At 41.3% G+C, this 26,070-nt stretch overlaps 1 protein-coding gene across 3 annotated transcripts in view; it reads left to right on the top strand.

The window, feature by feature from the left end:
• The window catches only part of UNC80 (unc-80 homolog, NALCN channel complex subunit), a 126,812-nt gene that overhangs the window by 45,716 nt on the left and 55,026 nt on the right, over positions 1-26,070 (top strand). The window contains exons 23-31 of one of the 3 annotated variants that reach the window (XM_053946991.1): positions 4,453-4,665; positions 7,261-7,396; positions 10,589-10,722; positions 13,148-13,313; positions 16,803-17,006; positions 18,549-18,649; positions 21,397-21,594; positions 23,651-23,758; positions 24,478-24,616. In XM_053946991.1, the coding sequence (XP_053802966.1) occupies positions 4,453-4,665; positions 7,261-7,396; positions 10,589-10,722; positions 13,148-13,313; positions 16,803-17,006; positions 18,549-18,649; positions 21,397-21,594; positions 23,651-23,758; positions 24,478-24,616 (1,399 nt within the window). Of the gene's footprint in view, positions 1-4,452; positions 4,666-7,260; positions 7,433-10,588; positions 10,723-13,147; positions 13,314-16,802; positions 17,007-18,548; positions 18,650-21,396; positions 21,595-23,650; positions 23,759-24,477; positions 24,617-26,070 lie in introns of all 3 variants that reach the window. The other 2 variants (XM_053946990.1, XM_053946992.1) reach the window with 2 other exon arrangements.

Raw genomic sequence — 26,070 nt, 5'->3', positions numbered from 1 at the left:
GGCTCTTACCAGTCAGGGTTGCAGTGAGCTCAGAAGGTGGCTTGCAACCTGCTGAGTGTGTGACACCCAACTTCAGTCTTCAAGGCTTCCAGGCTGCCACCCCGTTCCAAATTCTGAGCTAACGCAGTAAGGTGTGAGGTGCATGGGCAGGAAAGAGCTCATTCCTAGCAAGTCACCAGGAGCCTTCTGAGTACTCTGTGTTCTGATAAATCAGATGATAAAATGGGGTTTGGCAATTGTGTCTCTATTGCCTGTAAATGTCTTAATTTTTCAATTTCCCAAATGCCTAAGCACAGACCAGCTTACTCTGTGCCCATGCATGAAGTCAGCTGGAAACTACCAGTCAGAGTGAACTGTTTAAAGACGTCTGACTTCCAGAGCTGACTTCTACAAACTAAAATGTAACCATCTCTCCATTCCACTGAGAGACAATTTTGGTATTAGAATTTCTAAAAGGTCTTCAGCTAAAGATGAAGGAAGCCTTGCTCTAAATTATAACCTTGGGAGGCTCCAAATACCTGTTCAGTTGGCATTTTGTCTACAAAGTATGGGAGAGATGTAGAAGTTAGGCAGTCACATGCAGTGTATATTTTAAAAGATGACAGCCTGTCATCTCACTCTATTGGTCAATGGCAATGGAAAATTCCCACACTGTATGTTAGCAGAGTACACCTAAAATGGGTGTTTTAACTTCTGTTTTCAGGCTTTTGAAGTAATAGTTTGAATCAGGTCTGATGCAAATGAAAAGCTTCTTAAGTCATTTTATCCAGCCTAGTTGCTAAGGCAACCTTTAAAAAATGAAAGGCAAACAGTTCCAGTTTCAGTTCTTCCATAATTTTTCTGAGCATGTTTTTTCATGCAGGTTTGCAAAATTCTATTCTTACAACAACTTTGAAATCTTTGATCAGCCTGGATGTTTGTTTAAAGAAATTAGAACAGTGAAACAAATGATGCATCCTTATGGAGCTGATAATTTGTGTATTAAAATGAGTGTTGCCTTAGGTTTAGTGGCTGTGCAGTTAACATATTTTCCTAGAAGCAGCATCCATACTTGACTAAATTTTTAAAACTACAATCAATATATGGCTGTGCAAACGTTCAGTGATAATTGATACATTGCAGACAGCTTTGTCTTTATGTCCCTAGCTTAAATTCAGACTTTGCAACAGTAAAATTTATTTACTTTTGGATATTTCAGTCCATGCTTAAGTTCCTCTTGAGGGTTCCAATAAACTGCTCTCTAGGATTGTGTTCCTATGTTACCTGAAGTATCCTAATTAGACTGCTGTAAATGACCAGCTTTTCTTTGACCAATATAACAGTGTGTGACACCTGCCAGCATTACATTTCTCCAATAAGATGTGTGAGCTCATTTGTTGTAACATGTGACTCTTTTATCCTTGTTGAAATGCAATAGTTGTACTTTTTTCTGGTAGGATTGTGTTTGAGATGACCTACAAAGTACTGGGACAGTAGAAGCAAAGTCTGAACTGCAAGAATACTTGTCAATATCCTGACTCCATGTCACCCTGGGTCTTAGGCAGACTGTGTTGTTCCCATGTCCCTGTTTCCATGGCAGAAATATTTCTCTGTAGAAGTGCTTATGCTTGGGAAGGAACTCAGAGATTGCTACAAACAGGTCCCAGAGTAAAAGACTGGGAGCAAAACCAAAGAACTGTGTCATGGATTGTACTTGACCATTTTGTAGATATAATCAGAGAGGTCTGAGCTAATTGAAACAGACAATTCTCCAAGACACTGATTAGTAATTTACTTGCAACATGTCTTCATCTACCTGCTAAGACAACTTTCAGACAGTGTCAGACTCACTTTTACTTAGACAGAGCAGAGCTACTCAGTCAGCCCCTTTTGAGAGTACTCAAATTTACTTTGGCATCTGTTAAAAGTATATTGTTGGTATTATGTGCCCTTTTTTTCCTGTCTTGAAGAGAACAGAGTCAAAAATGAATTTTTGCTCAAAGTGCCATGTGAACTTTAAGAAGGGACTCAAGGAAAATTACCACTGGTTGGTTAGTGTCATAAAAGTCATTGTTCTTGGAAACAAAACTGGACATAAGTACTCTAGTAATAAAACTGCAGAATCAGGTAATGTGATGCTATGAAATTCCAAATCCATTCTGTATTTGGTTCCTTCCACCCAGGTCATTTGCTCTTTAGAACAAACCAGGTTATCTGTTGAAAAAATTCACTGAGATTACTTGAATTGCTAACAAACAGGTGAATTAATGTAAATTTATACAGTACAAATACAAGAGCAATTTTCAAGGTGCAAAACAATATAGTAGGTCTGATGTTAATGGACTTGTGAACAGTTGCATAGGCATGGACAGACTTGTGAGAGTATTGCTGCTGTGTCAGGTTTTGACAGTGACCACGGTAACTTGTGTTCTTTTCAGCTGCACGTCACCTGCCTGATTAATTTCTCTCCATTTGTGATGTGTTTCTCTGTTGTGTGAATCCATCTCTGTTCATTCTGTCACATCTTCATCTTTCTCTTGCTGCTGCTGCTTCAGGTTTCTCAGAGCCTCAGGTAAGCAATCACAGGGAGCTTGTGCCCTATCATGTTCAGAGAGCCCTTTGTACAGGAGGTCTTGGCAGTGATTTTAAAATAATACAGTGATTTTTAATTAATCCTGCTCCTCCCCTTTGCCCCCCATCCTACATAACCTCCTTTAATTGTGGTAGTTGCTTTCATCATGTTTACAACACGTTTCTTTACAGGATTCCAGTATGCTAGGAAATTTTGACTTCATTGCTAGTGACCTAAACCAATAGTAGGCTAAGGCTGGGGCTTTATCTCTTCACGTATATCTCCATGGTTGAGGTTTTACTTTGTGAGAATAAAAGAATAAAATCCTCAACTATTCTGTGTTCCATATTGCATGTGCTCAACCAGTAGTTTGTAATATTTTTCCAGTTCTAGATACTTGTTTTGTTTCTGGGTAGCGAGTGTCTGCATTCAGATTTCTGCCTTCTTCATCAGAACATCATGGCAGCTTAAATCTTCCTATTCAAGAGAATCGCTCTTTTTTTTCCCCAATGTTTGTAAAAATGTGAGCAAAAGCTGCAAATGGATGTTGTGTCAGTAATTTCTTAAATCAAACTTCAGGAGCATTGATCCAAAATTTCTTGTTTTCAATTTTTTATTAGAACACTCTTGGAGGCTTTATTTATTAATCTTCAACAGATCATCTCACAGGGTCTCCAGGGCTGTCTAGTACTGTCTATAGACCACATTTGACAAGCCCTTCTTTATAAGTAGTTGCTGATCTGCTTGAATTATTTCATTAAGGCTGTCAGCATCTAAAAGTGTGTAACACGTGTCTGTGCTCTGTGAAATCCCTGTTAGTGAACCTTTTAAAGCCAGCTGCTGAACTGTAGGCATTGTTGTATTGTTAGTTTTACAAACTGCTGATTGCAGGAAGAAAGGGGAACATTAAATGGAAATTAGTAGAACCATTTGCTTTTTAGTCACTTTCCATGTCTGTAAAGAGGTTATTTTGGCAGTTTAGACTGCTGGGAAAAAAAGCTACTCCTGAATCTAAGCTACCCTTTAGGAAACAAAATTACTGTGTCCATTTTTTGAACATTTCGGGAAGTTTCAGAAGCATTCTTTTTTGGTCTAGCATTTGTCCTGCTGGGTGATTTAATACAAACTAAGATACACTCAATATAATTTCTCCCATTAAAGTGATTTTTTCTAAGCCAGGGACAGGAGGATTTTCCTCTGGAAACGAGTCAGTCCTTTCAAAACCCACCTGCCTGTTGTTATTTCAGTACCGAGCTGCCTGACACTTGCTAAGGCAATTGAAATTTGGCCAGTGAAATTTTGTTGACTTACACCAGAGTAATGTATTTCTGTCTTCACAGATATTAATTATAGCTGCAAAATAGTGCTTTTCTTAGTTTTAACAAGCCTCCACTTATGCTTTCATCCCCAAGATTCAGAAGCAGAACCTAAAGTGACAAATGCTAGGATTTGTGTGGCCGTGGTGTCATTTGCTGCTACAATATTTGCAACCTCAGTAGCAAAGGTGAAGCTAAAACTTGAATTGTTTGTGCAGTAACAGTGCTAGATGCACGCTTCTGCTTTTGCAGTTAGGTGGTTTCTGAAGGAGAGCATTACAGAGGGGTATAATGTTCTTCTTAAGTTTATATTATGTTTCTTTCTGCCCCTCCAGTGTTTGGACTGAGTAAGACTGCTCAGTGTTTATGAGCTTGCTTTTAGTAGCTCAAGAGGTGAGACTTATGCAGAGAGACTCTGGTGTCAGCTTTTTGCGGAGACATTGCTCGTACCGTGTGACTCCTTGGCAAGCTTGCAAAGCAATTTTTAAAGCACAGAATACTCTAATGTTCAGGGAGCTTCTACAACATGGTTTTTTTTTTTTTTGCTTTTAAGGTGATTTTTTTTTTTTTTTGCAAACATTTCAGGAAGCTCCTGTGGTGGCACGAGCAGCCCTGTTCCTTGAGTGCGCACGCTTTGTCCACCGCTGCAATCGTGGCAACTGGCCTGAGTGGATGAAGGGCCACCACGTGAACATTACTAAGAAAGGCCTGTCCCGTGGCCGTTCTCCTATTGTGGGCAACAAAAGGAACCAGAAGCTGCAGTGGAATGCAGCCAAGCTCTTCTACCAGTGGGGAGATGTAAGTGTTTGTTTCTCTTCTGCTTACATTAAAAAATATGACAAAATATAAAAGTAAGTGGATCCTATACAGGGTTTCAGTCCCTGTAGGATGGGGACTCAGAAGCCTGCCTTTCAACCTGCACCTCACAGCCTGCTAGGATCCCCCCTTCTCCTAAGGGAAATGACTTTGCTAGGACGTGTTCTCCCCAAGGATCTGTTTGGCCCATTCTCCTTTTTCCAGCACTTTTCATATGTGAATGGCTAAGGAAGAGGGAAAATGTGGGCTGTGATACTACTTTCTATTTTTCTTACTTCCAAATATATTTAGCCTAGGGCTCCTTGAACTAGGTGTGGTGCTGTATATTTAGTAATGGGTTTCTCTTTGCCATGCTTAATTCAGTTTTTCTTTGCACCCATACAGACTGTTAGCACTTAAAATTTTTTGGCAAGGAATTCTACAGAGCTACTATGAATCATGTAAAGAATTGTCTCTTTTTGTTTGACACTTGAATCTTTCAAGTTTTATTTGATTGTGATCTCTTACCATGCAGGAAGGAGGCAATTGCCTTATCTGGCCCTGTGAATGCAACTTGCAATTTTCTTGTAAAGCTCCCAGGATATAATTGCTGAACATCTGACATGTATACAGGTCATTTCTCACAACTCAGAATAGTGGGAGAAGTTCCTTTGACTGGGTTCAGATGTCTTTCTGGAAGTCAGCGTTGTGCTTCTCACCTCTTCTAAAAACCAGTGGTTTTTACAGTGAGCACCATGATTTCCATCCCCCCCCCCAGAAAAAGAAGACATAAAATCCAATGCTTATGGAAATTTAAAAATCATGTTCTGCCTTGCTGACTTGAATTCTTGTAGGTTAAACCAACATGTGCTTCTCAGTGGTCACATTGTAGGGAGCCTCAAAATAAAGCTGACCAAAACAATACATTCCCACCACAGAACAGCCCAGGGGGAGAATCCGACTTGGGTCTTAGAACCTGAGCTCAGTATCTTTGCAGATCTCCTCCTTCCATTCCTAAAGCTAACTCAGAAAATGCTACCTGGCCATCCTACTCTCTGGTGAAGTCTCAAACACAGGAGATTATCTTAATAACAGCACAAATACCAAAGTTCCTTGAAAAAGTAAATAGGGTGAAGGTATTTGCTTCTGTATTCCATGGAGTCACTGCCTTAGCCTGACTCCTTTGAGAACTCCTTTTAAATGCAGGGCATAGGATTACATAGTCATTGAATTTTTGCATGCTTTCAGAGAGCTAGAACTATCCATCTCTGTTTGTAGATGCTATGCTTCTAGACATTCCCTTTTCTCAGATTCTAAAAAAAAAAAAAAGAAAACAAGAAAGACAGTAAATATTAGAAGCCACTTAGATTCCCCCTCAGCTATCATTTTTAGTAACTGATATACCTGATCTGGAAAAAGTCCAGGAAGGTTTTCTTTTCATAATGTCAAAAGTATTACCATGTAATTCAAGGTCATAAGAAAGGAGCCAGGGAAATCTGATCATAGGCAGCTTAGCATAATTGTCTTCCCCTTAACTTTAATGGCATCATAAGACTTATCTGGATGCATTCTCCATTCTAAGACTAGCGTGTGTTTGCTGCTGCTTAGGAACATTTCAGAAGGGAAAAGCCTTACATTTACTAACTGTGAGGCAGAATAAGATTTGGAGAGTAGTTTTAGAGTGTGGATTTTTTCCTTTTCCTGCAAGGTGTCTTGCTGTTCACTCATATCTCTGATTCTTCTCACGGAAGGCCAGAAGAATTTATTTACCCACAGCCTCCCTAACAACCATCAGAGAATCACAGTGGTGAACCCTTTCCACAGGAGGTGAGACTTGGACTGCCCACAGCAGGCATGAACCTTTTGAATCAAAAGACTTGATATGTTCTGCTGTCTTTTGAAATAATACAATGTTAAATCTATTCTGATCAGGTTAGTCTGTCACTTCCTTTGACTGCTTCTGTTGAGAGGACTTTTAGTTTTGCTTCTCTGTTTGCTAGAAAACTGAAAATACAGAAAAAACATGTCACAAATTCAGTGCTCATTACATGGAAAGCTGTGGGATTATGTCTTACTGCTTTAACATTAGGGTGGGATTCACAGCATAAATAATATGTGATAAATTACTGTTTTATGGACAGGCATGCAGAACATTTCTTCCTTTAAATGCCTGAAATATGAAAGGAAAAAAATTCAGACATGTGCAGTTCCTTTAGCAATGTACAGGCTCAGAGATAGCTGAGATTGACAACTATTTGTGTCAGCATGCAAACCACAACAGTATCACCTTATTCTCTTTATGTAGCAGAGTCTACCCTTTCCTTCCCCTGTTGCTGGAAATTAATACTTCATAATGACCTAATCTCCTTCTGCCTGTTTGAAGGGGTTTATTGTTTAACTAAATTTACTGAAAGTTTTCATCCTGAAATTTGACACTTTTCAAATTTTTGTTGAAGAAAAGGGGGAAAGAAGTTATAGTTTTGATAGCAATCAGTCTTCTGTCATCCCTTTCTCCCCTTTAGACAGTAAAAATAAAGCCAGGGCGTTCTGGTTGGGCTGAAATTCTCACCTGCTGTGCTTCTCTTTCTCCATCTGCAGGCAATTGGTGTCCGCCTCAATGAGCTGTGCCACGCTGAGAGTGAGAGTCCTGCCAACCTGCTTGGCCTCATTTATGATGAGGAGACCAAGAGGCGCCTGAGAAAGGAGGATGAGGAAGAAGACTTTTTAGATGACAGTAAGGAGACTCCCTTTACTACAAGAACCCCCGCTTGTAAGAACCTCTGCTTTAGGAGCACTTAATATTTTTTCTCTTTTCATTTTCTTGCCACCCAGCTGTATTTCCCAGTCCCTCACTTTCACCCCAGCTTCCTCCCCTGTTCTTTTTGTGCCTGGGTGTAAAACATGACAGATGTGTAACAGTACTGAAAGACTGTGATGGGAAAAGGGGAAACCAGGCAATGACCTGCAATTCCTGTACACAGAAACTGCAGTTGTAAGTTCTTGAGCCTTGCTGTCACCTAAGTGTCAAAAGTGGTTCAGGCTCCATTCCTCACAGTTACTTCTGCCAAAATGTTTGTTAAAGATCAGCCACTTTTCCATTTCTGAACCTTGAAGGGTCAACTCACCTGATGTGAATTGGCACAGCTCTGCTAAATGCTTTTAAATCTTGACTTCAGTATAGTGCCTGATTTTCAGGCAGAAATTAAAAAAAAACAAGCATCATTAAAAATCTGTCTAACAACAAGATGAAGAAACCACATACATTTGTGCCTGTGTGTACATAAAGGTGGAAGAGCTGTGACAGATCACTGATTCTGAATGTCTGTATGGGCATGCAAGTTATAGCAAACCCTGTGAACCAAAAGAAATTCTCAAAACACATCCTGTTGCAGCTGTAGGTGAAGGTGGTAATGAGCATTGTGTGCTCCTTAGACACCATTTGTGTATATGTATGTGCTGTAATTTACTGGTGCTTGCCTGCCTGCACTGCTGTTCCCTGTTGGATGTAGTGTTTATCTTCTGCTTTCTCTTCCTGTGGTGCTGGATTTGTTCTTAGCACTGCATAAAGGCCCACTTTGGGCAGTGATATAGCTACATGGATTGCTTGCACAATTACAGAAGCCTGACTTCAAAGGAGGCTATCTTTTCCAGTTATCAGGGTAGTAATTAATATTAATAGGAAAAGTATCTTTTTAACAGCTAGTCATAGCTCCATTATTTTGAGATAATTTTCTACATTTGAAAGTGGTTCTTTTCCACAACTCCATTTTGGAGTGGAGAGAAGCTGTTAGGAAGAGTGACATGGCATTTGTAAGGAATGAGCTTCAAGAGAAGCTGGACCTTCCCATGTGCCACTGTGTGGTGTGCCAGTGCTGGCAGCCCCAGGAACAGGGGTGGCTCTTCTGGATTGTCCCTTTAGGGGATATAGCCAAAGCAGGAGGAGGTTGTATACCAAAGATTCCAAAATTAAAAACTGCATTCTGATTACTGGCTGGCAGGATAGGCTTTCTTTTCCCTGTTCAGCCACTCATAGCAGGCACAGGGGATGTGGAGTTACTTTAAAAGGGTACCCTGAGACAAGCAGACAAAGATCAGGTATGGGAATAAATCACATGTGGACTCCATTTTCTTCATGGTGGAAAAAGCCCATTCTTTATTCACATAACTCCTTTTTATACAGTTTTACAGACCTGTGTGTGACTCCAGTTGGTTATAGAGTTTTCTTGCCAATTACTTTATTGGTTAGAAACAAGTTGTTAGTCTCTATTGACTGTATATATGTGCAGGAAAGGTTGTTTGTGAGAGATAGTTTTCATTTTTCTATCTAACAGTGTAAAAACAGTTTATACAGGTGTAAGTTGTTTTTTCACCCAGGAAGAGATTATGTTAATGAACTGCTCATGAGAGGATTGCTTTCACATGGGAACTTGCAAAGGGCTAGCTTTCCTTAGGAGAAATGAAGAAAGCTTCCCCTAGAAAAAATGACAGGCTAGCCAGAGCAGCCCTAATTTTATAAGGCTTTTCTTTATAATTTTTCTACCTTACTGCAACAATCAGGTTATGGTCTAGAAAATAGCTGATCAATAGTCTTGCTTTAGGCAGGGAGTTTTCAAGAGCTGCTTTATATGGTGTAGGAAGCAGACTGAAAAGCATTAAATATGCAGTTGGATACTCCATTACACTGTATGTCACATTTGTTTTTGATAGTTCAGATTATTTTAATCTGTACAAAGTCCACAGTTCATTACTGGTGATGTGTACAGGGGATCTGGCAAGCATCACAGATCTGGTTTTATCTGATCCTTGCAGTGTCTTCTCACTTGTTTGGTTCAGTCTTCTTTGCAGAAGCAATTAGATCACATATGAGAAAAGCAAGTAAAAACACTAATCTCTCTGAAATTTATGTAAATGGTAATATCAGGAATAACTAAAAAATGGGTGTGGTTAGTTGTTGTCACAATTAACTTTTTAATTTACTATTTTTGCTGTCTGTTAGCCTAAAAAGTACTTGTCAAATTGATCAAGCACTGAAGAATCCTTCATACTTTTAAGCTTGAATTGTATCAGATGGGTTACAAAGGGTATGGTTTTAAATCTGATTGTTTCAATACAAAACTTGAAGTATCAGCTGATACAAAATTTGAAGTATTTTGACAATCCCTCTTCCCTTTCCCTCTTAGTTTTAGGTTAAGAATTTGAATGTAAAATTTGATTAAGTAGTTTGATTTTTCCCTTGATTATCTCTATATAGCAGAATTATAGAAGCCTGACTTCAAAGGAGGCTACCTTTTCCAGTTATCAGGGTGGTAATTAATAATAATAGGAAAGGTGTCTCTTTAACAGCTAGTCATAGCTCCATTATTTTGAGATAATTTTCTATATTTGAAAGTAGTTCTTTTCCACAACTGCAAAAGATTTGACTGAATGCAAAACTGAAAAGGAAAAGAAGGGTATCTGCTTCTTAACCTGTATTAGCCTGAAATGATTTGTGTACAAAATGTCATAATCTTGTTGTTAGTTTAGTAGGTACTTCAACATAATATACTATAATATATACTCTAGTCAGCTATTGTGCTACTTCATTATTATGCAGTCTAATACAATAGATAATGCAATATAATATATAATTAATATAAAATCTAATATAATATCATTGTTGATTACATAATATAAAATATAATGTAATATAATTATTGATTATATCAGTGTAATATAAATATTAGCATTACTTCATGTGCTGGTAAATACATGGTTTGTTATTTGATTTATTCTGTTTCTTTTAGTGTAGGAAAAGTAGCACAGAAGTGTGGGGTTTCCTGCTTTTCAGTGCAGCTTGCATCGTGCACCATATGTGACAATGTCCATCACCTCTTGGCTCCAGATCTTGTATTAACTCCTTGTTCATGATAGAAATCTTCTTTCCTAGGCACTGTGAATCCTACCAAGTGTTGTTGTCCTTTTGCACTAAAAATGGCAGCCTGTCAGCTTCTCCTGGAGATAACCACATTCCTTCGAGAGACCTTTCCCTACATGCCCAGACCACGGACCGAGCCTCTTGTGGTAAGTGGGCCACACTCACTGGAGAGGGCTTTGCCCACAGAATCACAGATTCCAGGCTCTGATGAGAGGTAGAGTGGGGTAAAAACTCCAGTGGATCTCTGCAGGGAGAAAGGAATCATTGCATGGTGAATAGAAGATGGTCAGGGTACGTGAAATGGGTTGGTTAAGAAGGCAAGACCATGGAAGCACAGCATGTGCTGCTGGAAGTTAAAAAGAGTTTCCAAAGAGAGAAGAGAGATTGAGGAAAAAAGGGGTGGGGGACTTGGGAAGTGTGGGAGTGACAAGCTGAAATGCTCACTCTCTTTTTAGCAATGGCCAGGGATTGGAACAAGGCAGTTAGGGGAAGGGAACAGAATGGTTTGCAGAGAATTTGCCAGAGCTTTAAATCTGCAGATTGGTTTGGGTCAGACCCAGAGAATTGCAGGGAGAATGGGAAGAAGGGAAAGAGATGGGGACAAAGAAGCAAAGAAAGAAAAAAATCTCCATGACACTCAAAGGCACAGGCAAATCCTGGCATAAACAGTAAGCTAAACAATCAGTTAGGTGACAGCTAATGTTGTGAATAGCAGAACACATGAAAACTGATTTTCAGTGATTAAGTCTTGTGTGGATTTTTGTACGTCTTAATACTGTGGTTTAACATTACTTTTAGCCTGTTGTTTCAAAAAACACACATGCACAGAGTCATTTGTTGACAAGATGAGTTGACTGTGACCCTCAGCTTCAGAGCTGGTTAGCATGGAATGAGATGGGAATTGAATGGCTGACATGGTCTCAGCTTTTAAGCCAAATTTCTTTGAGAAATCAGGATAAAAAATATAAAGAAAAAAAAAAAAGTTAAATTTCCATGAAGGATTTAGCCCTACTATCCTGATTTTTTGTTAATGACAGATCAAATTTTAGTCATGGCAATTATGCTTGACAGGCTGATTTATCTGGATAGTATTGTAATTAGCTTCTGAAAATGAGTCCAAAGGCTGTAGATGACCTCTGATGAAGTGGCTCAGCCCCAAGGTATGCAAGAAGGACAATTTTTAAAAGCAATAAATTCAGCAAAATCCTCCTTAAACACACTGGTGTTATTACAGCAAAATAAATGGCTGCATCCACAAGCAGGATAATACCATGGTTTAGAATTCATATCATTAAGTAGTTAGGCTTGGAACTAAGAATATGTTGGATAATGGAGGTCAACAGAAATTAGTGCTTTTATGTGAGCTAGAAATGCAACTGGTTAATTGCTTTCTAGACTTGTGTATGGGAGACAAGGAGGAGGAATTGTTCTGTGAGCTGTAGGTGAAAGAAACCTCAAGGGCACATTATGCAAGAGTCTGTAAGAAAAAAATGGCCCCGGAGTGCTGCTTCTAACTTTGTACAGAGGAAAAAAAATAGAGGCAACAGTAATCCAGATTAAAATATGAAGTCTGTGTTTTGGAGTGGTGCTTCCTTTCCATGAAGATCAGGTACATAATGTTATGATCCAATTAGCTGGAATTTCAGTAGAGCAAATCTCACTTCCATTGGTGTTTGTAGGCATAGATAGTCTGTTCCATAGACAGGAGCACAGCCTTGGAAGCCTTGAAGAAGTGAAACATTTGCAACTGAACTAGTTTTGGTGAGCTAGTTTAACTATCAAGAGAGCAGGCAGACTTGCTAAGGCTGTGGGCTGAGTGAGGGCCACAGTCCTGACTGAAGTTTCACCCAAAGCCTTTTACTGATCATGGAGCAGATACAAGCTCATTTTGCTCACAGCTGTAGACATTCCAAAGCCACCTGGATGTATTCTTGTGTTACCTGATCAGAGTGACCCTGACTTGGCAGGGGGGTTGGACTGGATGATCTCCAGAGGTCCCTTCCAATCCCAGTAATTCTGTGATTGGTAGCTCTTCCATCCTGGCAGGTGGCTCAGCCTGCTGCAAGGCCAAAGAGCAGTTGGGCTTAGGTGTGATTAATATACCCCATCTGAAGCAGTTCTTCCTGAAGACTTGGGATTGTTTAGCCTGGAGAAAAGGAGACTCAGAGGTGACCTTGTCACTCTCCACAACTCCCTGAAAGGTGGCTGTGCTCAGGTGGGGTTGGCCTCTTTCTCAAGGCAGCACTGACAGAACCAGAGGATACAGCCTCAAGCTGCACCAATGGAAATAGAGGTTGGATATTAGGAAGAAGTTTTTCATGGAAAGGGTGATAAAGTTCTGGAATGGTCTGCCTGGGGAGGTGGTGGAGTCACCATCCCTGGATGTGTTTAAACAAAGACTGGATGTGGCACTGGGTGCCAGGGTTTGGTTGAGGTGTTGGGGCATGGGTTGGACTCCTGATATTGAAGGTCTCTTCCAATCTAGTCATTCTGTGAATTCTGTGAAGCTTCTCTAGTTGCAGTGGGAGCTCATACTGCTGGCACATCTATGTGGTCTCCATTCTGCTACAGGATCTGGAGAGCTGCAGGCTGCGTCTGGATCCTGAGATGGACCGACACAGGTATGAGAGAAAGATCAGCTTTGCTGGGGTTCTGGATGAAAATGAAGATTCAAAGGATTCCCTACACAGCAGCAGCCACACCCTCAAATCTGAGGCTGGCTTCGAGGAGAAAAAAGGTTTGTCAGAACAATAAGGCTTTTGTATTCTCAGGGCTTGTGAAGTGGCGCTTAGTTTTGTGTTTTCATTTGCATAGACTGTGTTAAAAAGCAGGCAGCCATGGAGTCACGTGGCTTTAAATCATTTCCAAGACGCTTTTGGCCTTCAGGGTTCAGTATAATGAATGTGAGAAGCAAAGATGTTAAATTTTATAAAACAGTGCTATGACTGAAATCGATTGAAAGCTTTGCACAATTGCTAAAAAGGAGCAAGCCTTGTTTGAAACTGTCTCTTAGTGGGATGCTGAGAGAAGAAGCATCACTATTTGATTCACTGTAAAAATAAAGATCAAAAGTGGTGTTTGTTTTTTTTTTTTTTTCTGATCACAGTTTTTCACTTTGGGGAAATCACAGATAGAAGGGAAGATTGGTATTTTTCTGTGGAAAATCTGTACGGGTTTGGAAGTCATGGCATCACAACAAATTAGTGTGATTGGTCTCTTGAATTCTTTGCTACCACATGAAAAAATACACTGTGTGGCTTTTGATGGCTAGCAGATTGATGTTACCAACATACTCTATACTGTACAAGCAGACTTCAAGCTCACTGTGTTTGCTGAGAACAGCAGATCGTTTCCATTTTTGAGCCATCTCATGCAAGACTCACATTCTATCTGATGGTACAAGTGTTGCAATACAATATAGTCATTGTGTGTATTTGCAATTAGAGACTAAACTGCCAGATACCTCTAGGTCACCTTCTAACACGTTTCCTAGAGCTATTTACATTCTGTCTCATAGTAATAATTTGCAGGTGCAGGGATTGAATGATAATTTTGATGATTGCTTGAAAAGGATAAATGTTTAATGATTGTTTCACAACAGTGAGGTCTGTGGCTGGTTTTCCTCTCAGAACTGTTATGTCTGTTAATGATTCGGGGGAGCTTTTATTGACTTCTACAAGCTTTGGATAAAGTTTGTGTTGTTTTCAGCTGTGACGTTGCCATAAGTACTGGAGAAAATACTATAAATGTTTCCAAGACTTGTGTGGTGTAAAACTTTCCCCAAAATTTTGTGTCTAGTGGGCCAGTGACTTCTGTGCAGACCCACCTAAGAAAGGGGAGCTGGATAAATTGATGCTCAGCCTCATTTCGCCTACTCTTGATATATTGGCAGCCCAGAAAAACACACAGTCTTATGGTCTGTCTGATAGTCTTAGGTTGTGTGGGGTAAGATGTCTCTGCCTATTTAGATGAGAAAAAGTTTGGGTTGGGGTTGGCATTTTTTTTTTTGAGGATAGATGTAACAATTGCTTGAAACCATTTTTAAGCTTTTCAAGGAACAGTCCTGCTCTCTGGGACATTACCTGAGTGGGAGAATACCTTCAAGCAGGCAGTCCTGCTGGAAAATGCTGGTGGAAAGTCTCTAACTATCCTCTTTTTCTTAGACACAATGCTGACTTATCTTTTCCTTTGCATGTTACTGTGCTACAGGCGTAATGCATTTTTGCAAAGATAGTATTGACTTTCTGCACCCTTTTCTCCTTTAAACTACATTTCCCTGTGGTTTTAATTGAGTTTTCTTTCCATTTTGCCTTTTCCCTAAGCTGTCACGTAGTTATCCCTTACTAAAGCTGCCTCTTTACTGCATTTTAGACATGGGCAAAGTGACTATGGTAGGAAGGTTGAATCCTAATATACCTTAGCAAAAACGTAATTCCAGTATTTTAGAAGTTTAATAAATGCAAGATAATGTTATATTTTAAAATTACAATAATTATGTTCTTTTTTTTGGCCACAGCATATTCTTCTGGGAATCCACCTGGGCCAAACTGCAGATGTAGAGGCATCTTTCATAATCTACACTTTTCTAGATAAGAAAACGCTGTTGTGTGAATGTAACTAAATTTTGCTTGCCTGCAGTGAGAGGTTTCTTTATCTCAAACTCTTTGATGAGTGCTAATCTGTTTCCCTTCATTTTTCTGGAGTGTTAAAAACTTTGCTCTCATTGCTCCCCCCAGGCATGGCTTAGCAGCTAACCAAAAGCCACGGGTTTACTGTATAGAATCTGCTCCAGGTAGGTCTGAAATACAGACACTACAGCTAGGTAGATGCAGGCTCTCAGATGATCACATGTACTCTTTGGGTGCCAAAAAGGGATTCTTGCAGACTTCATGGAATGCAGTTACATGTGCTTAAGCAGTCTGGGGTTCGTGGAGCTGATGTGAACATTATTCAAGCAGTAGTGATTGCTAAGGAACTTAGCATGGTCACTTGGAGGGAGATTCTTTGGTCACTCAGCAGTGGTTTGCCACCTGATTTGTGAGGACTGAGGAGTAGCTTCCAAAACATATCCAGCTGTCTTTGACCAGGATGCTAGCCACTGGAAATGGGAGTGGGAATTGCATTCTGGAGGAGGTGGGGGCAATCTCAGGAGTAAAGGTGTGTTTGCTTTATCCTGAAGCCAAAATACAATCCTATTTAAATATTTTGCTTACCCATAGTATCCAAAAAGCTCTGTGCTGTTCATTCCCAACCACACACCAAAGGTAATTGATCACACGTGGCCTTGCCTGGTTAGATCTGCAGTAAAATGACTGAGTGTTGCAACATTTGGACTGACATACTGCCATGTACTGCCTTTGAACTAAGAGGAGAATGAAAGTGCAAACAGTCGGTGCTTTAAACATTGAACCATTCCATGTCTGTGCTCATCAAAAATGCAGAGTGTCAATGGATGTTGTTAATGCCTGAAAGCTGCTGATTTGTCTGAAGGAGAAGATCTACGTGCTTCTGTTTCCTCTAAAGCATTCTAATGATGAAGAGTAACATGCAGAGACACGGATTTATGCAAACCTTACTTCAAAGAAGCCTTGTGTGCTAGCCTCACGGAGCAGACTCCCCTCTCGCAGTCACACATGCTGTATAAATAAATCATTGATCCTACTGCAGAGCTCAGTGAGGTTTACAGAACCCAGGCCCATGGGAAAATAGGTTTGTCCAAGGTGCCTTGTTCATGCTTGGGATTCAGCCAGCTATCCGTAGCAAGAGGTGATGCTGCACTAATGTAAACTCTAAGGACTGGCAAAGAAAACTGCAGTTTACATCCATTGGGCAGATCCTGCTTCCTGGCAGGAATTGATTCAAATTGGTGTGAATTGTAGGAACTTCTTCTCCATGCTTTGGGTTTCTGTTAGTGCAGATGACTCTACTTGCTGGTGGTTGAACAAGGGCTAATTCCAAATACAGACAAGGCCTGAGGTGATGTACCAGATCTCCAGGATATGAGGTGTTGAACACATTTTTGTGAAGCATCTTTACTGCCTGATTGATCGAGCTGCATTGGCGTTGGCTTTGGAGGGAGCCTCTGACCCCACATTCCTTGGCAGAAGACGCTGCAATACAGGCTGGCAGCAAAGGGTTGGGAGGGTGGGGAGGGCCAGGATCTCTTTCTTTTTTAAATGGGGAAAAATTAAGGGGAAAAAAGTCCTCTTTTATTCTTTTAATACAGTTCCCAGCAGGAAGATCAGGATAGGAGGCTCCCGCTTGCTCCAGATTAAAGGAACCCGCAGTTTCCGGGTGAAGAAGGGGGGTTCCCTTTCCAGCATTCGCCGGGCCGGCAGCCTAAAGAGCACCAAGTTATCACGGCAGGACTCAGAGTCTGAGAATGAGGAGCTGCAGCTGTCCCACAGCAGGGACACTGTCACTGATATAGGTAACTTAGATGAGTGGGTGGAAAGGGAGGGGACAATAGGAAGGACCTTAAACTCTTGACGTGATTGCAGCAGAGCTAGAGATGACGAGAGATCCCCACCTCTGCAGGCTAGGAAAAATCTAGAGCTCTCTTCAGGGGCTGCCTGGACTAGGGCCTGGGAGGAGCACAGCACAAATCCTGGGTGCAGGGTCAGCTCCATGCACAGATTGTCAGTTCAGCACCGTGTTGGAGCATGAGCTCTTAGAATGCTGGCCTGCCAGCTCAGCGCTTGCTGTCTGTAGGGAGCACATGCACCTGTGTATATGCACATTAACACACACACACCCCTAAATCACAGGATATCATGAATACATGAGGTGATATGTATATATGATATGTTATTGTCCATAGCAACAGATTGGCTATATGTGTGTGTATATATATATATATATATATATATAAACACATATATATTTAAGCATGCACTTCATATTCTGTGTTGGATATGATGTCATATGCATGCCGGGTGACATGTAAAACATGTATTCCTATATGCAGAACATAACATTCACATGCTGCATACTGTATTTCTACATACTGGCACGTACATCTATTTTTGTGGTTTACAGCTGCTTTCCTTAGTATTTAAAAGATGGATGTCCGTGCATTTATCTTATGGAAACAAGATGTGCATCCTACTCTGTGAAATCTCCGTCACAGTTGAATTGAAGGGCTTCCCTTCCATATTGGTGTTAACAGAAAACTGTGGATACATTTGGAGCTGGAATAACCTCCCAAATTTAATGGTCATTTTTATGTGGCCCAAAAGATGCTTCAGTAGGAGAACACGGAGAGTGGGATTGTCAATTCTGTAAACTTTGATGAGTCACAGTTCACTTAAAGAAGAGAAAAAGGGTAAACCAAAAGTCATCTCCAGCCAACTCTTAATATCATTAGTAATAGTTTTATAGGAGGCCCATAGGGTGTGAAGTGGTTAGGGGAAACACAGGGGTCAGTGAAATTCTCAGGGAAATCTCTCCCTCGGCCGAGTTCTGAAGTGTTCTAGTGGGCTACAATCAGGATTTTTTTCCCCTTTCATCCCCATGACTTTAGCAGTTTCTATGGGCAATTAGCAGGGACTTTTCCTGTTGGCATTTCCAGTTGGATGCCACTTCTGGTTGGATTTTTGTTGACATTTTTAACCACAGAGCCCAGTCAATGCAGATCACTAAGCCAACCATTTGCAGCATCTGAATGGTGCAAAGAATTTGTTTATGATGGTTTTGGATTATCCATTTCCCTTCCATTAAAGAAAAAAAATGGAGGGACAAATGTTTGCTACTGACAAGATGGCCTATGGGTCAGGTCCAAATAGTTCTTGTAAGTGTCAAGCCAGCACAGGACTGGGGAGGGATGTCCAGGTGCAGTCTTTCCAGTGTGACATATTCTGCGTACTCTCATCCGTTCCCACAAGGCTGGCCTGGCTTACAAGTGCTGTCCCTAGTCTTAAAGCACATAGGGAGCAATAAAAACAACAACCTTGTGGGTATTTTTCTTTTGAAGAAGGGAGCCCTTGGAGTGCGAGCGAACCCAGCATTGAACCTGAGGTACTGAGCAACACAGGCATGGAGGAGAACTATCATCGGAACATGTCGTGGCTGCACGTAAGTACAGGTTGCCAGCAGTACTCTCAAGGATGGCATTTTCAGTAGAAAAACCTTTGTCTGGCAATAACCAGATCACAGTTTGTGCTTTTCCCATATAGCATATAGGATCTGAAGTGTAAGTAAGCTGCGACCTTTGGAAATTGTGTGTTTGCCATTTCTAAAATGGACTTAAATCGCCTTGTCGCTAGTTCATATCTTTAACGTTTTTTCCTCCCTAGGTGTGCAGGGACAGCCATACTGCCTCAGCTGAAAAATACATTAGCTCAGTTCCTTATCTCCAGCATGGCCAGTAGAGTGTATTTCAGGGAGAGCAACAGAATGGGCTACAGTGTGAGCTGGGCTTCCAGGAAGTGACATTTTAGAAGCTGCTCGTGTAAGCCAGCATAGCCTTGTGTAGTCTTGACTCTGTCCAACAGACAGGCAGTACAACACTGCAGATGTGGTTTGGTCATGCAGGGTCTAAGGCATCCCTTTGGGCAATCTCTGTGCCTGTGATTTAGACTTGCCAGAAGTCAGTTGGGCAAGTCTGCATTGCTGTGCCATGACTGATGGTGTCCTCTGTGAGCACAGACACTGGGCAAGTCTGCATTGCTGTGCCATGACTGATGGTGCCCTGTGTGAGCACAGACACTGGGCAAGTCTGCATTGCTGTGCCATGACTGATGGTGCCCTGTGTGAGCACAGACACTGGGCAAGTCTGCATTGCTGTGCCATGACTGATGGTGTCCTGTGTGAGCACAGACACCCTTCGACTTCTGAGTTGCTTTTGGGAAAGACAGCTGTCAGTACTGACTTGGTATCTTCATTTTTCCCCAGGTATTTCACATAGACTGCTCTCAGCTGCCCCATTCCTATGGGGTGTGGGCAAGCACAGGCTTAATCTAGTACTTTGATGTCAGAAACAGTTCTTGATAGTTGTCTTTTTTAGATGAGGCTGGCAGGGCAGGGGAGCTTGAATGCCACGTCTTCCAATCTAGTACCTCAATCTCTGGACTACCCTGCTTTCTGCCAGTACTCTAATGCTCTTGGTAATGATTACAGCTCATTTGGAAATTCCAGTGTACTAAACTGAGTATGTTAGACATATGTGTATGTATTAGATGCTGCACGACTAGAGGATAAGGGAATTTCCCTAGTTAGCAGCTTAAGATACATCATGGTGCCCTTGCTCAATGTGGGAGGGTACATGAACTCATGAATTCTGAAAGAAACTTGAGATGCTTGTCTCACTTTGCATGTGATTAGCTTGCATAGGAGAAAGGAAAATTTGAAAAATCACCTGTTACAGTTAATGACACACAAGTATCAATATTACATGACAATGCTATTAATTTTTCATTTGTTAGAAAGAAGGTGTGGCTAGATGGTCGCTAAAACTACAGGCAAAACAAAAGCCTGCTTTACTTAGTTGTCACAAGCAAACAACTCAAAAGGATCAGTGGTCCCAAAAGGCACCAACATTTCCTTTAGCTGTTCTTTAGGGAGCCTGGTGTCCTCACTCTGTGTCAGTGTACCATTACAGCAATTTATAAGAGTGGACCAGAGGCTGGTAGAAGTGTTACAGTGCTGCTATACAACCTGCATCTTGATACCAGTGTTGAGTTATTCTTTATTGACCCAGAAATTATAGGAGGCCAGAACAAGGAGGCAAACACAGGAATCACACAAACACTACACAGATTTGTTTAAGATTAAGCTCCTGTCATTTTTAGAAGCTTCAGTATTTTTAGGTTGGGAATGATGTGGCAGCCTGGAGAGACAGCCAGCAGACTGCAGTTGCACAGACACAGACACATGGGATGGAAAATTGGGATAGCTTCCTTCTGGTAGTCCTGGGTATTTCTGCACTGGGTTGTGGAGGGAAGAGAAAGATTCCTAAAGGCCTCTTAAGACCTACAGTGTGAATGGCTTGGAGATGCCTGTGTGTTTTGCTCAGAGTGCTAATAAGAGACTGGGTTTGTGTGTAACGTGAAGATCAACGTACAAAGAGCTGCTGGGCTGAGCTTTGCTCCTCTGGCAAGAAACCATCTGAGTTACACGCCAGAGTGGTCACTCAAGCGTAGACTTTCCAGGGCTGTTTTTAATTAAGTAGCTTAGGGACTAATACCAGCATTTCTGCAGCAAAGCAGGGCTCAGAATAGCTAAATTCCAAAATATTTACCTGATTTCTAGATAAGTTCTACTACTCCTTGCTGCCATATGGCAACACTAGTAGAAATAGCAACTGAGCCAGCTACCATAGAGCTGGACTGGATGGGTCTGCCCAATGACATGCAGAGCATCTGACACAGCTTATTTCTACTTCAGAGCATACTGAGATATTTCCCTTTGCACCCCTTGAAGGAAACTTATGCCCAAGCATGGTGGGTTTGCAGCTTTAATAACAATTGGCTAGTTGATGGTTTCTAGTCCAAGCTCTTAGAGTGGTGATAGAATAGCTTTTCTGCAAACTGAGAGGATGCTGTTTTCCTCAGCCTTAACCTTGCTACCAGCTGAATATACACATCTATAGCAGCTCTGTTCCTTTGCTTAGTTAGCACTAATGTTTCTTTAGCCATGCCCAGCTAGTTTGCAAACCTCTTGTCAGTGTGAAGACCTACACAGACAAATACCTTTTTAAAGCTGTGTTGAGCTTCACACCTCCTTAGCCAGGAAAAGGCTGAGGAAAAGTTGGCTTGACTGGCCCAGTCACTGCCTGTGTAGCTCCATTTTCTGTAGGTAACTATTTATGTTTTAATGTCCAGGTTATGATCCTGTTGTGCAACCAGCAAAGTTTCATATGCACGCACATCGACTACTGTCACCCACACTGCTACCTCCACCACAGCCGGTCCTGTGCTCGCCTTGTCCGGGCCATCAAACTGCTCTATGGAGACACAGTGGACTCCCTGAGAGAGAACAGCACTTTGAACAACGTGGCAAGAGGCAAAAAACAAAAGGAAGTGAGTAAATGGAAAAAGCAGAACGCTTTAGGGTTTGTCCAGGTATGTCATGACTGCCTTTAAAAAAAACTGCATGATGTACTCATACAGTTCTTTTCATGACAAAATGAATACAGATTTTCCTAAACTTGGCTTTGCTGTAAAAAAAACCCAGCAATTAAGTCATTCAGCATTATGTAAGGATTTTAATCTGTATTGACTGGGATGAATCCTAGTTGCTGATAAGGTCATTTAAAAAGCTTACAATCTGACTTCAATTTTAGTGCTCTTTTGTGGCCTCTGGTTACTACCCTGTGGATTCTCTCTCTCTTTGTTCATGTTTTTTCTTGTCTGATAGTAAGAATCACTCTTGAAATTCTTGTAAAATCTTGTGTAGTGTCTTTCTTTTAGGTCTGAGCTCTCAGCGGTTCCAAGAATTGTATAAATTAGTCTTTAGTGTTTGTCTCCTTTTAATGACCATTTCAGCAGGGTATTCAGACAACTTTGTGCCTTTTTATATGTAAAAGTGTACTTTTAACTTTAGTGGAAATACATTTCTGCTTTCAGGAAAGTGCCCTCCCAGGTATCAACTGCATTGTGTCAACAGTTAAACCACATCAGACAGACCACAGTTATCCTGAATAATTGTAAAGGCAGAGCCTTTCAACTGCTTTGCAGTAACATTGAAAACAAAAGTGTTCATGGAACTGCTATGAAGCTTTCAGTTGGGTAAAGAGGCTGGCAGTGGCATATGAAGGGGAAAAATTCATTATGTTTCTTCATCAACCAGGAGATTGTTTTCTGTCAAGTTATAAAATTGAAGGATATTTTTATGGAAGAAAGAACAGAGCAGGTGAAAAAGAAGCTAAAGTTTTTGCTTTCCTGAAAACTGTAAACACCACATTTTTCCTCTAGCACAGAAAAGCACGAGTTGTTTACTAAGAGAGGCAGTCATTTCCTCTGCAGAAGCAGGCAAGAGATGAGTAGCTGGTATGTTTCATGAAAGGTACCAAAAGAATCCTGCGTTTCTGTGGCTTGTTTCATCTCCAACTTTGAATTGCAAGACAGAGACATGAATTTCATCATACATCAAGCCATCAAAGCATTTAAGAAACAGCAGAAAAAATGAATTTGAGAGGCACTGAGGTCTCCTACAAACACGTGCAGGGTGTTGGCAGAGACGTCACTTCCAGAGAGCAATTGACAATCTTTGCTTTTTTCATAGTCCAAGAAATACATGGATGTGTGTCCAGAGAAGGGAATGGAGAGGAGGAAGGGGCTGGAGCACCAGGAGTAGCTGAGGGAGTTGGGGGAGCTCAGCCTGGAGAAAAGGAGGCTCAAAGGGACTTTCTCAGTCTCCACAGTCTCTGACCAGGAGGGTGCAGCCAGGTGGGTGTTGAGCTTTGCTCCCTCCAAGGGACTGACTGAGAGGAAATGGCCTCAGAGCCATTTCAGTTGTACCAGGGGAGGTTTAGTTTGAATATTAGCAAAAATCTTCTTCTCTGAACAGTTTGTCCAGCCCTGGCACAGGCTGCCCAGTGAGGCAGTGGAGTCACCATCCCTTGAGGACTTAAAAAAACTTAAGGATGTCATACTTGGGGACATGATTTAGTGGAGGAGTTGGCAGCATTAGATTACTGGTTTGACTTCAGAGGTCTTTTCTCCCATCAATGATTCTATGATTCTGTGAGAGGAATCATTCTGTACACTGAACACTTCCTTTGGTAATTTTTTTTGGAGGAAAGCTGTAGACTTTTTGCCTCTAACCTTCTTAACTAAATACATGGGTGTGCCACCAGTGAAGATTACACAGATAACATTCACATTGTTCATTTGGTTTACTGTCTTCTACCTTAAGATTTTATTGGGAAAAGCATTGTTAAAAATAGAAGAAGATTGGATGAAATGTGTTGCCTCACTGATACTAGGCCTGTTGCCAGCAAAGAAGAAGGCTTTGTGCTACAGCTCTGGTACCAGATGGTTTCTAGTATATGGAAATTCCTCTTGTACATAATCTCCTTTTCCACATTTTGAGAAATATAAAAGTGAACCCCACTTTCTTTTTATATCCTTCCAGTGCTCAGACAAGTCATGCTTGAGAACTCCTTCTCTTAAGAAGAGAGTGATCGATATCAACTTGGAAGGGAAGAAGGACTCTGGAATGCTAAAATACATCAGGAATCAGGTACTGATTAGGCCATATGCTAGTTAGGGAGGCAGATATATAGGTGCCAGGTTAAAATGCAACAAGAGGGAAAATATGTATGGATCTCCAAGCCCATGTGAAGAACTGTTCCTGAATATCAATCAGTTCAACCCTACATCTTTTCCCAATCTGAGTAATACTAAATTTAAACCTCTTGAGGAAACATGGTCAAAGAACCCTTTAAACATTTAGCTCCATTAAATCACAGTCTGCATCTCTGGCTTTCCATAATGACATATGCACCAGAGCTGAGGATACAAAAAACCACAGAATTCACAGATATGTTTAACTGCAGCCTGTCAGTTTACAGTATTTGTTTTCTTTGTTCTTACTTGTTCAAAGTTCCTGATGAAGCAGCAGACTCTTCATAAGCCTGTTCTTACTGAGAGTTTAATGGACCTGCATTGCTGGCTGTGCACCACTTTGGGAGAATTTGGCTTTCCTTCTGTCCTCTTTTTTGGTGTTTTGGTGATGTGAGGGACAAGCAAAAGACTGTAGGAACTAGCTTGGAAACACTGCCAAGTGTTTTTAGTACAGGCTGAAAGCCACGTCCCCTCTGTGGAGCATTTTCTGAAATGGATGAACCTTGAAGTTATTGATGGGTAATTTGCTGATCAAAACCAGGGTAAAATCACTTGAGTGTGTTCTCCCCTGTAGACAGCTTGCTCAGCCCTAAAGCATGGCTTGGTTTGTTCCAGGTAATGAGCCTGTCCCCTGCCCCTCTGTCACTGCTGATCAAGGCAGCTCCCATCCTCACCGAGGAGATGTACGGGGACATCCAGCCAGCAGCGTGGGAGCTCCTGCTCAGCGTGGATGAGCACATGGCTGGGGCAGCAGGTGAGACAGCCAAACCACTCAGGATGGCTGCTGTGGCTGCACAACTCACAGGACTTTGCAGTTTTGTAGTGGAGGAATCAGAATGCCACCAAGGGTTTCTTGGGGGCTGTTTGGTTTTCATAGACCTTTGTGTGCTCTGTGGAAAAGAGGTGGTTAGAAGGATCAGGAGGACACTCTCTCTGAGGCCCTGGATGGTGGTGGATGTTTGGAGAATATAAAAATTACTATTTGTATTCAATTTGGTTTGTAGGCAGAGGAAACATTATGATTCAGGCTGTCCAGAGTCTACTGAAGCATTCTGTATGTTGCCTCATGGAAATGTTAGTACTGATGCCTTGTGAAGGCTGGCCTAGAACAGAGGCTAGATGGAGTTAAAGAATAAAGTAGGGATTTGTTAGGAGGCCTCAATGGATCCACCTTGGGCAGCACAAGAGCCCAGCCAGGGCTGCACCCAAGATGAACCCAAAATGATCACAAAATGGATGACCAGTCACGGGGTCTCTCACTTTTATAAGTTCTGCTCCATTTGCATATTGGAGTTAATAGTCTAATTATAGCTTTAGGTTATGAAGTCCCATCCTTCTTGTTTTTCTCTCTTCAGTCCAGGTTGTTTATGCTCTTGGGCCTGACATTTGGATCATTTGTCCTTGGTCCCCAGCTAGAGAAGGAATTGTTTTGTCTCCCTGCTCTGTGAAGAGAGCTCACCATCCCCTAATATGAAGCCCAGACCCACACACTAAAGCAGCACAGAGTATGAAAAATATAAAAGCTAAAACCGGAGGTATCAGTACCACTTGAGAGCTCATACAAAAACTGACACAGGGAATGAGAGTGAAACTGTCATAGCTCCTGTCAGGCTGTAAGGAAAATTCCCATGTTGCCTGGAGACAGCAGCATTGCTCATTAAGTATTGTTATTGTATGGTACTATCTGAATTTTCAATTTCCACTTGGTTTTAAAGTGTACAGATGATTGTTGATGACACATAGTTGAGAGGCATCTTTAAAACAGATGATTAGGACATCATATACCTCAGCTACCATCATGCTGTTTTGCATGGTACTTTTGGTCCTTTGTCTTGCTCTGTTTTCTCTTGGAGACAGACTGGGATCATTGCACAGAGCCCCCTGACACAAGAACTGGTTTTACCCATGAAAATATCCAGGTGATTTCTACTGAGGCACTGTCTCCCATTCCAGAGCTTCTGTTAAAGGCAGAGTTTCTGTTAAATCAGCCTTGATTAATCACCCCAGAAATCACTTGGAAGTGTAATCTTTAAAAGCCAAATTCAATTAGTCCCTTTACTTGAAGAGATGTTCTTATTTTAAACAAGTCATGGCTGAGAAGATCAAAGCTGTACTTCCTTTTGGAAAACAGGTTTTCCAGAAGAATTTATAAGCTTCAAGTGTAATGCTGTGTGGCTCCAAAAGGTGGAATCACACGTGCTTGGTTCC

The sequence above is a fragment of the Vidua chalybeata genome, chromosome 7, assembly GCF_026979565.1.
Source record: "Vidua chalybeata isolate OUT-0048 chromosome 7, bVidCha1 merged haplotype, whole genome shotgun sequence".
NCBI classification, from domain to species: Eukaryota; Metazoa; Chordata; class Aves; order Passeriformes; family Viduidae; genus Vidua; species Vidua chalybeata.
Note: the sequence above shows the minus strand (reverse complement) of the source record. Positions and strands in the feature narration are given on the sequence as shown.